This window comes from Malurus melanocephalus, unplaced genomic scaffold (genome assembly GCF_030028575.1).
Source record: "Malurus melanocephalus ecotype Western Australia unplaced genomic scaffold, MMel_1.1 scaffold_28, whole genome shotgun sequence".
Taxonomy (NCBI): Eukaryota; Metazoa; Chordata; class Aves; order Passeriformes; family Maluridae; genus Malurus; species Malurus melanocephalus.
The window spans coordinates 1,809,443-1,827,032 of record NW_026623260.1 but is presented as its reverse complement, the minus strand read 5'-3'; the positions used below and the strand labels follow the sequence as shown (position 1 = coordinate 1,827,032).

The 17,590-nt window shown below is 40.2% G+C and overlaps 1 protein-coding gene across 1 annotated transcript in view; it reads right to left on the bottom strand.

The window, feature by feature from the left end:
* EIF2B3 (eukaryotic translation initiation factor 2B subunit gamma) overlaps positions 1-17,590 on the bottom strand; it is a 95,273-nt gene that overhangs the window by 42,782 nt on the left and 34,901 nt on the right. The window contains exon 5 of the mRNA XM_057390597.1: positions 5,143-5,232. Within this exon, the coding sequence (XP_057246580.1) occupies positions 5,143-5,232 (90 nt within the window). The remainder of the gene's footprint in view (positions 1-5,142; positions 5,233-17,590) is intronic.

The window sequence follows — 17,590 nt, the reverse complement described above, 5'->3', positions numbered from 1 at the left end:
CACATACCTGACAAGCTCTGCACTGATGAAATTGAGGACCTTACTGATTAGGACCATATMCTGCTTTGCTTTAGGCAGCCTTGATCTGGCTTTGGACTTTCTGGTCTACCTCAATATGGGATGGAAACAGCAGTCTCCCCATGCCTACAGGTTTCAGCTGTGAGCATGGTAAAATTCTTACAAATATAACCAATGTTGTCATCTGTACCTGCACAACTGACTTTGGGCACAATGCCATTCATGCCTACATATATTATAAATGCCTATTACGTATGCTCCTAAGCATACAGAGACATATCTTCAAGACTTAAATTTCCAAAACAAGTTTGAGTTTTCCATSTTAAAACTTTACAAGAAAGAGGATTGCTCTATATCTGTCTCCCCATTGCCTTCCAATAAATTAGGCATCTTACTTCACCAGACCAGAGCTTTAGGAATTTTCAGGAAAAACAGAACACAAGGCACCATGCAATTTCCCTTTGATCACATTTCTCCTGGTAGCAGCTTTGCTGGGATTGTTAGCAAGCCAACTGTCAGCACACAGCAAAGAAATACCAGCGCATGTCTGCGCAACACGCGGGGCTCACACGGCACAGGCCCACATCCTGCCCTCYGCTACACATGAAGCTCACAGGGGAAAAGGAATAAGGACTCTCTTCTTCCATCTGCTCTGAATGCAGCAGTGAGGCAGGATTCCAACCTAGCACTCAGGAGAGTGCCAAAAAAGGGACTGGCTACTGTGCTGGCTGCCACCCCAGGGCCCCAGGGGTGTGAGGCCCGCCAGCTGTGGGGTGGAGCCGTGCCCCCAGCCAGCTACAGCCGCTGCTTCTGTCTCRCTGCTGGCTCAGCTCGTGGAACGATTGCTTTAAGAAAAGCAATATTATGCAGTTCATCATGTGCTGCAGGTGTTCACCTTCAACTATCCCTGCCCTGTGCTGGCAGAGCAGCTCCAGCAGCATGCATAGCCTGTGCTTGCCTCTCTTCCCACGCCACAACGCGCGGCACCTACGAGATCCCCAGGCTGGATTTGCTCTGAAAGAGGAAATGATGAGGAAAGGAAAGCTCTCACCTAAATACAAGGAGCTCGTATTTTTACTGACTTCCCTCCCATGCAGAGGTGTGACACAACTCCACACCCTCCACCAAGACCAACCTCAGCAACTCTAATTTCACTGATGAARAAAGGAACCTGGTGAAGGATCAAASGTTCTCTGCTGAAATAAACCCCAGCGTCAGGTACCACCAGCAGAAAATTCAGCCCAAACCAGCTCCTTCACATTGAGGTCACAGCTCCCATTCAGACAGGATAAATCCCGTTGGTAGCAGGGTATGGTCTGTGAATCTCATGTGAACAGACCCAGAAGTCACCAGGKTTGGGTATCCACGGCAGATGCAGGSATAGAGACGTTCACCCGAGGGCAGAGCTCCCAATCTTGTACTGGCACCCCTGTGCAGAGGCTGCCAGTGCACTGCAGCTGAATAAAGAGCACTTTTTAATCAACATATCTTGGTGAAGCACAAGTGTGGAAAGAAGAAAAGGGACAAATTCCAGCTGTAGGAAATAAACTGTTATGAGCAAGAATTTCTTCAGCTGTTGCCCAAGCAAGCATGGAACCATGAGCGTTTGAGCTTGGTAGACTTGGACAGGGTAGGACTCTTGCACACTTGACTTCACTAGRATCCAGTGCTGAACTAATGGATGAGTGATAGATGGAGATTTAACTGCCAAAATGCATTTTTTTCTTCCTAGGAGAGGAAAGAAAAACCAGTTTCATCCCTGAAAAATAAATTCCCCATGTTTAAATTACATTAGGGGAATGGTATTTTTTTTTTGTCTGGACATACATATTTGAGGGGCTTCTAATAAACAGAATATTTCCTCTGACTTTTATTCAAAGGCACTAGTAAGTTCTGCCTTTTAAAACTCAAGAATTTGATTTGCTATAGTGCAATAAACTTCAGGCAGGATAATCATGAATTCAGGCCTTTTAAAATAGTTCATAAAAATATATTAAAGGACTACAAACTGAGTTACAGGCTACCAAACAGTATTTTGACCTCTCCTAATATCCCTCACCACAGAATCACACAACTGCCAAACAAGTACTGATTATTTTCCAAACAATCCCACCCAGAAGAGGAAACAAATGCATAGAAAAATTAAAGGATCTGTCTAGTACCACAAAGCAAGACAGTGATAAAGTTGATGAAAAAAACTTTGGTATCATGACTTCATCTTGGAGCTGAATATTCAGCCATTTTCCAAAGATGCCACACAACAAAGTTGTCTCAAATCCTAAAGCAASATTTAAATACTTAGACAGAACCAAGGTCTAGCTATTTCATGTTCTCTTTTCCCTGTTTTCATATTAGTTGATTGTGACTTCATACTTTACCTCCAACACATACATTAATCCAAATGCAATTTACTTTTACAGGTACAGCTATAAACAAACTAGATTCACCCAGGCAGAGCTTGTTCTTGCCACATCTTTGCAGCTAAGCTGGGACTCACTGAAAAAGAAACAGATCCCACACAGATAACCCATTAGTTTTCATGTAATGCTTCAACCTGGAGGTAATCACAGTCTTCCTCTACAAAAGCCAGTTGTAGCATCTGAATTTTTTACTGCTGGGCAACATCTTTTCAACTTTTGTATGTCAAAAAAACATTTGAAAAAATGTAAATGCTTCACTGAGCTACAAACAATGAAAAAAGGTGTTCTGCCTGCCATCAAATCCCGCTGTTAAAATATTAACACAATGTAAATATTGTAATATTGAGGAAGTACACTGTGTCAGTACTTCCTGGCACCGTACAAGAGCTTCACTGTTCACTTCAGTCCCTGCTGTTAGTTTTAAACACGCACAACTTAAACAAGGCATCTGAGCTTCTCCAGTCCTGGTGCGGAATTGCAGAGAGGCAAAAATCTTACTGCAGGTTCTCTCTAGACTCAAAACCAAAATATTAAAATGAATCCTTAAACCCAAACAGTTATGTAGATGTCAGTACTTTCGAGGCAAAAAAAAAAAAAAAAAATCCTCAGAGTCTTTCAAAAGTCTTGGCATACTGCTGCCAAACATGGAAAGATCTTTGGGTATGCACTGTCCTCCCCTTCCTCAGACAAGAAAAACAAGCTGCAAATGCCCACCAATGCCAAAAGTTTGAAAGCTGAAGTTATTCCTCATGGCAGAAGTCCCATTCCCCAGATTTGCCAGTTAAGCACATTACTTGCAATTGACTCTCTCMACTAACTGAATAAGCAGCATTTGTGTAATAAAGAGAATGAAGTAGCTACCTACCATTAGTAAGCCAGATGTTGCTATCAGGTCTTAAAAAACTCTGCCTAGATGCTGTAATGATYTATTTGTCATGGAAGTGTCACAGAAAAGCAGCACAGCTTCAAAAATAGTGAAGACAGAGAATAACCTCTCCACAGAAAACAACAAAAAAACCCTAGTCGGTCATACTTGCAAAAAGTCAGTAGACTTGTTCTATGGGGATCTGGGGGCAACCAGAAGAGTTCAGAGCAGAATTTTACCCTACTGGCTTTGTTTAATACAAGGTAAAATCCTGACTGACGAAGTCAAAGATCTCACTGGTTTCCACTGAAATAGCGTAAAGCATTGAAATCTGAAGTTACTGCTATTTACAGAGGCCTCTCTGAGTGACATAACTGACAAAGACCATCCTTGTCCCACAGATCTAAATTCAAAAAGGAATGAATACCAGGGAAAAATAACTGAATGTGTGAAATGTCTAATATTCCAGAAATGTCTAAGCCCAGCAWAACTAGGTCCTAGGATTTCAAGAAATAAGTCCTAGAAGCTGCATTATGACAAAAGAAAAGTGTAAACACTGTTTCATGCTACCACAGGAAACACAAGAATTCCAAACCCTCACCAGCTTTCTAAAATACATTGAATAAATGGTTTATTCCAGCTTTAAAGCATTTGCTACTCCTGAAGCTTTCTCACCTTTCACACACGTTTCTGTACGCAAGTGGGAACTAAAATAACTTGTACAATGCCCACATGTACCAGTCAAAAGTATCAGATGAGCCTTATTCTTATGCATGGCAAGAAATTGCCCTGGGGGTTAACACAGATTTTCCACTTTATTTTAACTCACTCACAGACCCTTATTCTGGRAGAGTTCCTTCGAGCATGTATCCAGCTGTATCACCAGATTTGTATATGGTCAAGACTAACATAAATCTCCCACCCTCAATGTTTTTTCACATGTCAGTCTATCTGCTAAGAAAATGTACTATGAACACAACACTTAGCCCCTGTATCTTTTATCTTACTTAAAAGGGGAGAAAAACTCTTGAGAACTCAGTGAGCACTCAKTATATGTAATAGGCATGAGAGGGCTATAAAAAGTCTAGGAACAGGACATCATTCCAAAACTGAACTACTTACTGTGAGGGGGAGTGTTCATTTGTTTGTTTTTTAAAGACAAACAGGGTTTTTTTTTGTCTGTTTCATGAAATATTATAGCTAAGATCCTTCTCCACTTCCATAAATGGATGTTTTTCTAACTCTCGGTGGGTGGTCTCAGAGTTTTGACAGAGGAACACCACAAGCTAAAAACATAGGATGCTACAGAGATAGCCCACCTGCAGTGGTGGTGGATGTGAAGGGGCAGAGAGAAGGTGATTGCAAAGACCAAAACAGACTGTGGTGGGGGAAATCAAAGGTCAGAAATGTATTCACAAGCCTAACAATGGAGAAGYCTTGGTAAAACGAGCAGCAAAAAAGAACAGATACATTAGAAAAGGAGGGGATGCATAAAAGAGACAAAAATGTTAGTGTTCAATTATGCTGGTTTTTTTTTTTTGAGAGGTTTTTTTTGTTGTTATTGTTTATTTTTTTATTTGTTTGCTTGGGGTTTTTTGGGGGTGTTTTGTTTTATGTTTTTTTCCCAAAAGATCCAAATAAGAAACATAGACATAATGTTTGGCATTCCTTTTGGTATAGTTTAAGTTTTCCAAAAACGGGTTTCTTTTATATTTCTATTTTATGCTAGCTAATTTAATGAAAAAAAAAAAAAAAACCAACTTCCTTTAAAAGCTCTGTTGTAAACCATATGTCCATGCAAACATCTGCTACTACCTTGTGTGTTCCTTGGTTTCTTACCTGTTTTCTACCARGAAGTCTACCACATATTTCTTCAGACAGTAGAGATGGGCATCCATCAGCCCTGTTCGGATGTGCATTCTGGGGTGTCTGGAAAAGAACAAAAAAAGGGAAATCATGGAGCTTTTGCATGGTGTTTACACGAGCTTGATTTTGCAATGAGGTCAGAGGATAGTGACAAGTGTGCAAACGCCTGTTCCTTTCCATCTACCGTTGGATTGCCAGAAGAGAAGAGTTCAGGCCATTATTGGGCTGTGTCTATAAACTTACACCTGCTGGCCCTGGGCTGATTTGCTGTGAACAAAAACACCTCCTCCAAGGAGTCATTACTCCTGCTACATCTTCTCATGTAAGTGGAAATTGCAYATTACTGGGCAGAAAGCCAAAGTAATGGGTCCAGAGTGCTAAAAGTTACAGTGGGTAATGTCAGGGTACAATAATTCAAAGCTTCTGGCTAAGTGCCTGCCTTAATATATATGCAAGGCTGGGCATGTTCTGCTAGCAAACACAACAACACTACTGTATTTTCTCCAACCCTTCCTGGAGGGGAAGAAGGGAAGGAGATGGGGTCTGTTCACCTTTCCTACACCACACATTACAAATGATTGCCACAGCTCAATTACAAAGCATTTTGCTATCCAGCCCAGTAAGCTGGGAGAGATCAGGAAAACTCCCACTCATCTTAAGCCAAACAATGGCAAACAGGGAAGTCTTTGCTTTCAGAGCAGTGGCAGGTTAATATTTCACAACCTCAGGAATCTCTGGTGTTTCAAAATTTTAAGAACGAAGTTTAAATCATAGAGACTCATTGACTGCTTCTATTGCTTCTCTTTATGCTTTCTCCATACTTGGATAATGGAAACCCTTTTTGGAACCTGTCTCAAACCAGCTAGATATTTTAGGCCAATATTACTTTCCCTTCCACAAATCTGTGGCCTCATTTGAGAGCATTCTGGCTGTCTGAACACTCACCACCAGTTCCCAAAACACAAAAGCCACAAGAATATTTAACCTGCAGATTAGAAATGACAAAACACAACAACAGTCAGGGACTATGCTGAGGCTTCAAGACATCTGTAACTGCACTCATGGTCGCAGGCTATCAAGGACAGAAATTTCAATCCACACTTGAAATTGTCTCAATTTTTCCTCCTTTGATGTATGGATTTCATAATTAAGTTTGAACATATTTTATCAGTGTACTCTATCCCAATTTGTTTGCTTATTCCAGAACATGCTAAAGTCAGATGGTTGWGATCATGATCACTTGTATTTTATGCAGATAGCTCAGCAGAAGGATCACTCACACATTTGGCATGCAAATATATATAAATATAAATAGTAAATYAGTACTATCACACCAAATATTTAGTAACACCAAAGCTACCAAAACCATCAGGTGTTGTAGTAAGCCATTTTTCAGTTCGTTTCTCAGTTAATGCTTTGAACTACCAAAGTATTTAAGTCTCAGCATTTCATGACTTATGTGGCATTTCTCAAGCATGCCATTCAATTGAAGCTACGCATGTTTTTGACTATAACAAAATTCTTAAGTCTCATTTGCAAAGGAAAACTCTTATAATAGTAGTACAACACTCTGCAGTGAAGTATGTGGTACTAGAAAATGATATATGCACTTTCAGTAGATTACTTCATTAACAAAACATGAGCTCACCTAGCAATGCTCCAGTACTGATGTTATCAGTGGCCCAGATGTTGCTGTGGAAGTCAGCCCAAAYAGCAATGTTCCTTATGCAAAGAGGATAGGGAATCCACTAATTTTAATGAGATCTTGCAGTTGAAAGTCAGCAGGTTCCCTCCTGCTCTGCATTCTGAGACTGGTTTCCACATTTTGTGTATGTATGAGAGGGAGAAATTTCCTAACTTCTCTAAGAAAGGTTTCTTTGTATTTATGCAACAAATATAATTGTTTACTGGGAAAATGAATAAATCAATGGAACAAGGCAGTGAACACGCAAAAGGATAGAAATGGATGCAACATGGGAAGGAGAGGCAGAAATTGGAGGAAAAAATACAATTCTAACCTGAAGATGATAAACAAGACAAAATTTCTTTAGTGCCAGAAAACCAGCTTTTTCTCTTCCTATTCAAGGTTTTTCACAACCCCCCTTTAAACACCAGGCAGGGGAAGGCTGCAGGGGCTAGGCATCAAGCAAGGGTGTAAAACAGGAACTCCCCAGAAAATGCTGGTTCTATTGCCAGTGTCTGTGTGGCTCTGACACATGCAGTCTCCCCACCTGCAAACTGGAATAACGCTATTTAGCTACACCGCAGGACACTGAGGATTTGTGGTCTGAAGTTTGTATCTGCATGCAAGCATTGTACCAAGTTTTTCTGTAGCTAAGCAACTTCGTCAAAAAATTATACAAAATCAGTGCAAGTGGACAAATAGTAGAACAGTGCTATCCCAGATCCTCCATCACACATAAAAAAAAAAAACCAAAAAAACCCACAAAAAGCAGCCAGACAACAAGACGTACTGAAACACCAGTCTGAGTTAGCTTTCAATATAGAATATACTAACAATAATGGAACATCATGCTGGACAAGAGGGAGGTCCCACAATRAAATCCTCTGAAATACAGACCACCTAAGTGATTTGCAACAGAATAGTCCCATAGATTAATATTATAATCACAGCTTCAAAGGTCAAACAGGCAAGTTTGGGCACATGCATAAACAAAGCTGWGATTTCTGTAAACCAGACTCGAGGAGAGAATAGCCACACTAAACCAGACTGATAAGAGCACTCTATCATAACAAGSCACTAAAGATGATGCTAATTTTCATTGACTAGTGCTTAAACCAGTTTATCTTCAGGTAAAAGCAAAGGAGCCAAATAATCTAACAGATAAGAGCAAACTCCATCACCATTTCAAATGAGCATCTGGTTACTAATATTGAAAGCCACACTCCCATCTCATGCCTCTGATCTCYCACTCCATCAGCTAATCTTTACAACATATGAAAAATGAGCCCGTCGCAAGGAACAGCTGATACAGAGAATCGAATAACAAACAATGCAGGAGCTGATGCACCTAGACTTATTGCTCCGAGGGAGATAATACAGAGGGCTTTTAATTATATCATCAAAGCAAGGGAGAAGGTACTAGGAGGGGCTGGCTGCAGATGGTTAAGTGTTAATGAATGCCGGGTTGGGTGGTTTATCAAAAAGAAAAAGACTGGATATATATCTGAGAGGGTCACCCCTGAGATGAAAGTTGCAACAGCCATTGTTGGAGATCTTTAATGAGGGAGGAATGTCAAACGTGTACTCTGTAAGAATCATACCAATTACTAAATGAACTTTGGTTCAATCTAGCAAATGTAATCAAGTACAAGTCATTAAAATATATAGTAAAACTCCCTTTGGTGCTGCCACTATGGCCTCTATTACTGTCTGTGCTCCCATGCAAGGAGGGGGCTGCTTCCAGTTATAAGCTCAGTGTTAACTGATGGCAGATTTTAGTCCTAATGATGAGGCACAGAGGGCTCCCCAGCAGAAAGTCGACAATGAGAAGGCTAGGAGAGATCTGTGGAGAAGTCAGGGAAAGATCAGCAATTAAAAGAGCAATTTCAAAGAATGCAATTTAACGTGTAAAATTAGCTTTTATTAGCACATAATTCCTCAAAATCCTGACTCAGGATGAGAGTGCATAAAGGTCTGCAAGAGTCCTTAGAAAGGTCTGTGCCTGTAATTCCTGACACGCCATTGTGAAATAATAAGCAGTACTAACAGGATTGATGCATGCTTCATACATGGCATTGCTTTGAAAGTGGAGCCCAGAGCTTTTCTTTCCCTGATAACCCCCCTCAGGACTTCCTCCCTCAGGGAAATCARCCACTGATAGAGCAAACTTCCCTTGTTTAAAGGCAAAAAGTCGGACAATTGTTTCAACTGTAAACTAATTAAGAGAGATTACCACCAAGAGCTGGAGGTTCCAACCAGCTCCATACTCCCACTGACAGTGTGATAATGCCAGGCTGGGGTCAAAATCATAAATCTGAAGGGAGCACACACAATGCTTAAAGCCAAAAAGCCTCTCTACTAAGCATGGGATATTGCCACATTAACCTCACCACCTCACAAATAAACTAGCTGAGAAAGAGAAATCCCATGGCCTCTTTCCCTTTAACTTCATACAGCTGTTGACGGAAAATWTGAAGGTCTTTAAATAAGCTCAAGKACCTGAGGCTSTCTGTACTCTAACACTAATCCAAGCAATGACACAATAAAAATCTAATCATATCTGCTATTAACCTGGCTCCTGAACTGATACCTGAATTACATCCACTGTGGGCTGATGGGGTATTAGTTCATCTTCCTCCCTGYCCTTCCAAAGTAAACAACTAACAGCATGCTAAGTGCAAACTATGCATTCCACACTTGCATCTTTTCTAACTAATGGCATGTAGCTCACATAGTCCATATAGCCAAACACTCTATCACATTCTCCCTGTCCCCCACACCACGAACCGTGCTCTTGCATGAAGCAGCATGCGGTCCAGTTCAAACACAGCGCTGACCCCTGCCTGTCTGCAAGAACGTGGTGCTCTCGTGTTGATACAAAGCCAGTGTACAGATCAACATGAAGAGAAGTCTCACAGCAAAAGCTGCCAGACCACCTTTAATGTTTCAAGCATTCCTGCTTTTAAAGGAAAAAAAAATAATCCCTAAATCGCATTGCTCATTTACGGGACAGCTCTTGGCTGTAAACTCACTAATAATAAAAGACCACTGTTACACTGGCTCTTCAAAAATCCCAGACACCTTATGACCTTAATTTTTTTTTATTTTTTTATACAGTGCTTTTGGCTAAAAAGATCCCAAAGCACTTAGCCAAATGAATGTCCCCACTGTATCCCGGGTCTCCTTTGCCCACCGGTGAAATGCTGCCACCTCTGGGCTGCAGAGCCGCGGCGGCGCCGGCCGGACCCTCCCCTGCGCCCTTCGACCGCCGCTGCACAGGAGCGTGGGCACAGGGGAAYCGGAGAACGCTGCTTTTTGGGAGGAACTGCTTCAGTTCTGGCTGAGGAACGCCTCAGCAATGGGACCCCAAGAGTTCAAGGCAGAACAGGCCACTACGATGTGTCTYCCAACACATGCCATGAGCCTTGGATGACCCTGACCTCTCTTTCCCCGTTCAGGAGCACCCCCTCACTGCTCCTCTTCCTCCAGGTTTGTAACAACTTTATTTAAAAAGACAGGAGGGCAAGATGTGCTTTGGTCCCTTGAGGACCTGGCAAGAGAGGACAGACCACTGCAGTTCTGGTAACAACTACCCATCATCCATCCTCACAGCTGCTGCTGCTAAAGAGACACTGCACCAAGAATGGGAAGTACTTTCCAAATGAAAATGTTTTATTGATCTAGTGACCTAAGTTGCTTGAAAGCCTTCTGAATAATAAATATTTTTCACTTAAAACCTTCACCACATGCCATTTTTCTTTGTTGCATTATGTTATTAATACACCCATGAGACTATAATACAAACTCTGAACCTACTTCTGACAAAAACATGCTGAAAACTTTTTGGTAAAGGAACTAACTTYCATTGAAAGCCAAGTATTAAATCATTTTCTCTAGTATAAAGAGTRTAGGTTAGCAGTCAGAACTCAGGATTAATATTTGCTCAAGGTCAGTAATGGTTTACAATAAGCCAGTGTGACCTCCCTGTAGAAGGAGTCGTTTTCTTGGCAACAACGCTGTGTTTTAACATTAACACCTCTTTGGACTTAGATGCTGAAGAGCAAGGATGCCAATGGCTGYGCAGCCATGTCATCCCACGAACTTACAAAAAGTATTTTTCTTATCCTGCTTCATTTTCCTCAYATGAAAAGGAGAACAACAGTTAAATCCTCACCCACCCAAGTCTGAGGAGTGTTCCCTGGGGGTGCATGGCCACGTCACTGGATGCATGTGCATTCCCCGGGRAGCACACCAGACACAGCTGCTGGTGAAAACACTTCCCTAAACCTGGTTCTAAGGGTCTTCTCTACCAAACTGAGTGTGAACAGCTGTAGGAAATAACACAGGGGCCAGGCTGCCCACAATACTGCCGCCCCTTTTCTCTTTCCCTGTCACTGGAAAAACAGAGTTCATGCAAATATTTTATACTAGACACTTTTATACTAGATACTATTCTGCTAGAATACCCTGACTGCTATGTAGAAACTGGGAAAGAAAAAGAGAGAGACCAAAATGATAATAAGCCTAGAGTTTGGTGTGAACAGAAGAGAATACACTGTGAGGGAGGGCGGGGACTGCTGGAGACATTATTAATAGGTTTTACCCTTGAGCTCTGGCAGCTACTTGTTCTATACACAGAGGAAAAGGATTAATCAAGCCTTGCACGTAAAGGTTCTTTCTATGGTCTGCCAAAATATTTAAAGGACTATATACAAAGTGTAAGCCTTATTATTATACACATTCAATGTAATCATCTTATGCTACAGTTAAGGCCAGGATGACAATAAAGTAGATTATTGTGTGCTATAACCAATTCAATTCCAACACAACGGGACATGGCTTAGTCACTTAGTTCAGATCTGGTGTTTGAGCTTATTTTTCTTATGCTGGGCTAAACTGCGAYTTAAGAGATTTAATCGAGCTTTGGGAAATGCTTTCTTTGCTAAAGAAGAAGAAAGAACTAAGAGTCTGCACCTGGCAACCCTAATAATTTCCAATTTTCAGGTCATTTTGCTTCCTACTTCATAGAAATTCACCTTAGTAAATAATTGTTCCCTAAAATCACCAGGGCTGAAAGGATGACAACACATCAGAGGAACAAGTTTTAAGAAAACAGCTGGAGCTGGAGGATTGTATAGAGACTACTGAAGAACAGCAGCTCCTGCTGATCCCTCCTACATCAGTTCCCAAAGGGCTAAGCAGTAGACATATGATATATTTTTTTAAATTAAATAATTACAGTAAATGCATGGGAAACAGTGAAACTGAATACTAGGTCAAAGCTGCAGGTCTATAGCTTAAACACAGCAAGGCTGACACAATTTCTTCATGACACTGGCCTGGACTCAATGGCAAACAAAACTGTACTCAGCAGTGTGAGCCTTGCTTGACAATGCTCTAAAGACCTTCTGCACTTTCCAGGTGAGGTGGGTCCTACTTAGAATATATGATCTGCAAAATTTGGGAGTTTAAGCTGACAGCATACCTTTGAGCTACTGAAAAACATAGACACAAAGAAATTCTTCCTCCCCTAATCTTAAATTGCAAGTAAAAGCGTAAGCAAAAAACCTCTCCAAAATTGAAGTAMGTGTAAATGTTTCTCTTGTATTTCACAGGGCCCAGGAACAGAACGAACTGAAGCTGCCACACGTATCCTTGTGGTTCCCATTGTGAGTTGCTGCCCAGGTACCTCCTGAGAATCACTTGCTTTTGYACCACCAGTTTATTGCAATTAAAAATCTCTCTTTAAACCTGTCATTATGCACAGGCCATAGCTGATCACACATATCMTTTTGCTAGGATCTTTGCCTGACAAGCTAATGGGCTTTTCATGATGGAAGGTGAGTCCTTCTGTAGAAGATATTTGCATTCAAAACAGTTAACTTTCACCAGACTGAAGAACAATCTGACAAAAGCCTGATAGCAGGTCTTGAGGGTCAGAGGGAAGAAAAGTGAAGAAGAAAAGACTACATGTTAGACAAAGCAGCATCTGGCTCCCACCTCCCACCAAAACTTACAGTCTAGAAAGCRAGAAGACATGAGCTTTGAGTCCAAACATGAAAAAATTTAAGTGTTATGGTTTAAATTACCAAAATCTACTCAAATCYAGCCCATGTAAATCCAGCCCTTTTGCCATAAACCTGGCAATCCTCATTTCCTTCATTTATTGTAAACGAATTATATTTTGTTCCTATTCCTTGAGGATTTGTAACTTCCTTAGCCGATGCTTTGACCTGTGTGTTTTTTTTATTTTCCCCTGGCAACTACTGCTTCTGCCTCAGTTTTGATTCAAAATAAGCTTTTATTACCATATCTATTCACATCTCTATTCCACTGGAACCTGGACACTTTAGCACTTGACACAGTAACCACTCTTCATCCTGACAAGATCCCAACAACTACAAGTGTCAAATATTTAATTAGCTAATGAGAACAGCTTTATTAGAGGCAGAAATCAAAATGGGCACTTGGCTCTGCCACYATTGTGGAGGAACGCTGACTGTGACTGGCAGGTCACAGGCTGCTCCACATCTCGGCAGTACTGTAAAGGTATATAAAGGGAAAACATATCTTAGAGGAACTTCTGCTAAGGAATCAGCACTCAGACTCGTGAATCCTGCTTCCCGACAGGGAAACAGAGGAGTTTCCTGACTTGGTTATACTGAAGTCATGACTCAGCCTGTGTATTCAGATACATCCTCAGAGACATTCTAGCTGGGATTTAAAGCAACATCAACCTTAAACCGTGAGATTTCAGGACAGTAAGAGCCATGAGAACTTRGGACATCATCAACTTTAGGGTACACCCCAGTTCTGCAGTAAAAAAATACCCCAGGTAATAAGAACATCAYGCAAGAAATACAGATATAATTATGCCCTTTTCAAGTTTAAAAGAATCAATACTATTTATCAACTAATACTTTGACAGTATCAAACAATAACATCATTAAAAGAATGCCTTAAAATTAGCAAGTGTAACAGTCTTTTTGTAGAGTGACAGCAGAATCAAAAGCCAAAGGAGAACTGAAGTCAGACTGAAGCCACTGACAGATATCTCTCATCTTTTCAGTCCCAAAGAAGTTTATGAGGAATTCTTTTAATAGCTCAYTGTCATTGCACAAAACACCGTTAGRAATGCCATKGAATGATGAATATAAGTATCAGGGAGAAAAAAGACTAAACACAGAAAACTATMATTACCACAAGATGACCTTAACATCCATCCAATGTCCAAATTTGCATTTTTTAAAGAAGTAATTACAGTGGTTACAACCACAGTGGATTAGTTTCTGGTTAGACCAGATTACTCATGATTTAAAATTTCCAGACTTGTTAATAACTATAACAGAAGTTGCTGCTTCTTATTACTACAAGAAACTGAACTTACTGGTCTGAACTGAACTGCAACTAAAATGCTTTCAGGAAGATGCTAAAGTTGGAGCTCTATAGYTCTATAGMRTTAAGCCCAGCTGAACAAAAACATACACTACACTAAGAACAGAGCTGGATTTCTAAAAGTGTCTCTCTGCTTTCACCCATTAGTAGCACCTGAATGAAAGCTTAAGGTTGAGCTGGAAGAATTTTACTCCTTCGGAACAGTGATCATACAGCAATTAAAATACTGCAGAAGAAAGTCCTGGTGAATTCAATGCAGTGAGATGGTACTTAGAGCAGGTTTCCTCCCTTCCCTTGAACAGTTAGTGCTGACTGAGAAACTTCACACACACTAGAGTGAAGTTTCTCACTTCAGCACATACTAAGGTGAGAGCTACCTTCATAAGTAGATGAAAAAACCCAAACAAACAACAACAACCCCCTCCAACACATTCTTGAAGGAAAAGCTGTTTGGACAACTAATGAAACCTAGCTCATCTGTGTGTTTTCACAATTTCAGTTTTAATTTTTTCAAATTTTAGCTGCAGTTATGAAGTCCTGTTTTTGGCCAAAATTACCACATATTTTATTGCTATGACAACCAGCACATTACTTGTCTGGAGATCTAGTGGCTTCAGCAATGCAATAGATAGGAGAAATGTCATTAACCTCGACTTTAGTGGTCCCTCATAGTGAAGGCAGCAGGAGAGAACCATTTTCAGTACAGATCCCAAACTGGTGTGGAAAAGCAAGTGAGAAGAGAGCAAATGAACCCTCTGTTGTTTATGCCACCTGRGGCAGTGAGTTAAACCTCATAGCCTAGAAGCAATAAACTGGCCATGGCAAGTACCAGAGCTCAGATGTTCCATCATTTGCTCTTAGAAGAGCTCTCTGTACAAAAACCAGTGTGACAACAAATCCAATCCTTGTCCTTTGCAAAGATAAACTCATGGCAGGACAATTTCCTCATCTCAAAACATTTAGCCTAACAGAAAGAAAAAGAAAATGGGTAGTGGATGACCTGAAGATTATAATTTACAATTTTATATCAACCTCAGATACTATTAAAACAAAACAACTTCTATTCCCTTCTTGCTTGGAAAAGACTGGGACCATTCTGTGGTTGTAGACTGTTTCAGTATTATCCAACTGCATAAACGAAACTAGTGTCAAAATTAAGTTTTAAATGGCTTGAGGTTTATAGGAATTAAAGAAGGAAAAATTAAATTTGAAAGTCTGCTTGTTTACTAGCACTAATTAAATATGCCAGATTTCTGGGCAAGCTTCCTAGCCTGTGGCTACTACGTTACTGGCTTGTAAAACAGTCAACAAGTGCATGAGTACAAAGCACAAATACAATAACAGAGATTTCATGTACAGTCCTGCCCTTAGTTTATAATGAAAAAAATGTATTAGAATCAATCTGTAATTATAAAGACCTATGCTAACCCACTAGACTATATTATTAATATAAAAAATGCCCAAGTCTACAATGGCTGCTTTTGCGGAGACTGTTAAAAAAAAAGTAAATGCAAAGAGAGGTAAGAAGCAATAARCACAACAAAAATGAAAAGGAAGCCTTAAAAAACAGTTTACTTCTAAAAATTCCATGCTTCTGGGCTCTGTTCTCAAAATAMTTTGGTATTAAAAATAAAAGGGAGTTTTAGCACTGCAAAGACATGGGACTGATTCTTCCCACTGCAGAAGCTGCACTCTTCACAAACAGATTTTATTATTATATTGGACCTCACTAGAAAATAGCTGTTTTYCTCAAGAGCTGGAATTGCACATTTAATGGGAGCATGGACCATATCTATACGTGTACAGTCCTTTACATTCTATACTTTTAACACAAGTAATATCTGTGTTCTACATTTTCAAGGAACCAGCACAATGAGCTCACAGTCTATGAGAAAACTACAACAACTAAACTGAAACAAACTGAAGCCAATGTATGGCACCTGTATCATCCCTAGGTAGGTAGAGAAAGAAGAAAGAGGRAGAGGTAGAGCCCATGACCTAAACACTGTCCTTTGCACACCCTTCTTTCAGGAAAAGCTCCCCATTCAACTTTCTCTGTCTGAGGCAGCTGTTTCTGCAGAAGCAGCAAACAACTCTTAATGAAAAAACACTTGCAGACAATTTGCTGCCTTGACAGCCTTCACGTGAACAGCCTTTCACAGCAACTCAAATTAATGTGTGTTCCCATTGTACAGTAATCTTGCTCAGCTTTAAGGAAACCAGGAATTATGCCWCAATAAAAATTCAGCCACACAAATATTCTGCTGTAAAAAGAGGCATAAACATATAACTCTTCAACTTCCAGAACCACGTACATGAGGCAAAGGGAAATGATATAAAAATAACTAGGTTTTTGTTTACATCTCAGATTTAGAAGAGCAATTCCAGAAACTAAATTGCTTCCACAGAGGCATTGATTTAATTAGTCTGCATAGCATGCTTTATTTGTGTTCGGACCTCTGACGTACATTGATAAAAAAAGAAAAAAAAAATACACAGTGGACACACACAATATAATTGCCTAAACTTTTTTCTGTGCCAGATGYAAGTAGGAATTCTCACTTTCATGGGCTCTTCCCTACATGCAAAGGATGCTTTTGTAACATACACAAACTATGCATGCTTTCAATTAAAAACATGACTGGATTGATTGGATCATGTATTTTTGCAAACCAGCCAAAAATCAAACACAAACTGAAGCCACAAAGAAATTTCTGGAAGTACATACCATACTACAGTTCTACTTCTGGCAACGAGAATTACCTTGCTTTTTGAAACAATGCGAGAACTGACAGCAGTGCACAAAAACATGCCGACATCCAGCAATGAAATAACTACACTAATGAACAGTATTCAGAGTCCTAAAAATGCCTAAGTGGTCAAAATCTTAGTTTAGCAAAAAAGCCCAATATGATCAAGTCACAGGACAACACTGGCTTCTTGCTTTTTGAGAACTGTTAACCTCAATTTTGGGTCTTACTGTTCAACAGGATGTCAACATGAATTCCTCAGAGATGTGAACAATGGACACAAACAGTGGCAGGCAGGATGACATTTTTTCCAAAGGTAACCAACAGGAACACAAAGAATGGGCTCTCRTACACCTTTTTCCCCCACTGTATTTAGATCTCCATGAGTACACTTTGCTTGTCCTTCCTCATGCTAGATTTAAATGCCAGAACATCCCAGAATTYTKGGAATGAACATTCAACTGTGAGTGYAAATAACAGATTTATTTTATTTCTCACTTTTAGACCCAATGTACAAGTTCAAGTGAGTGCCTACGTTGAATGAATAATTCTGAAGCTCATCAATTTTTCTGCACTTTAKAACCTCATCTAA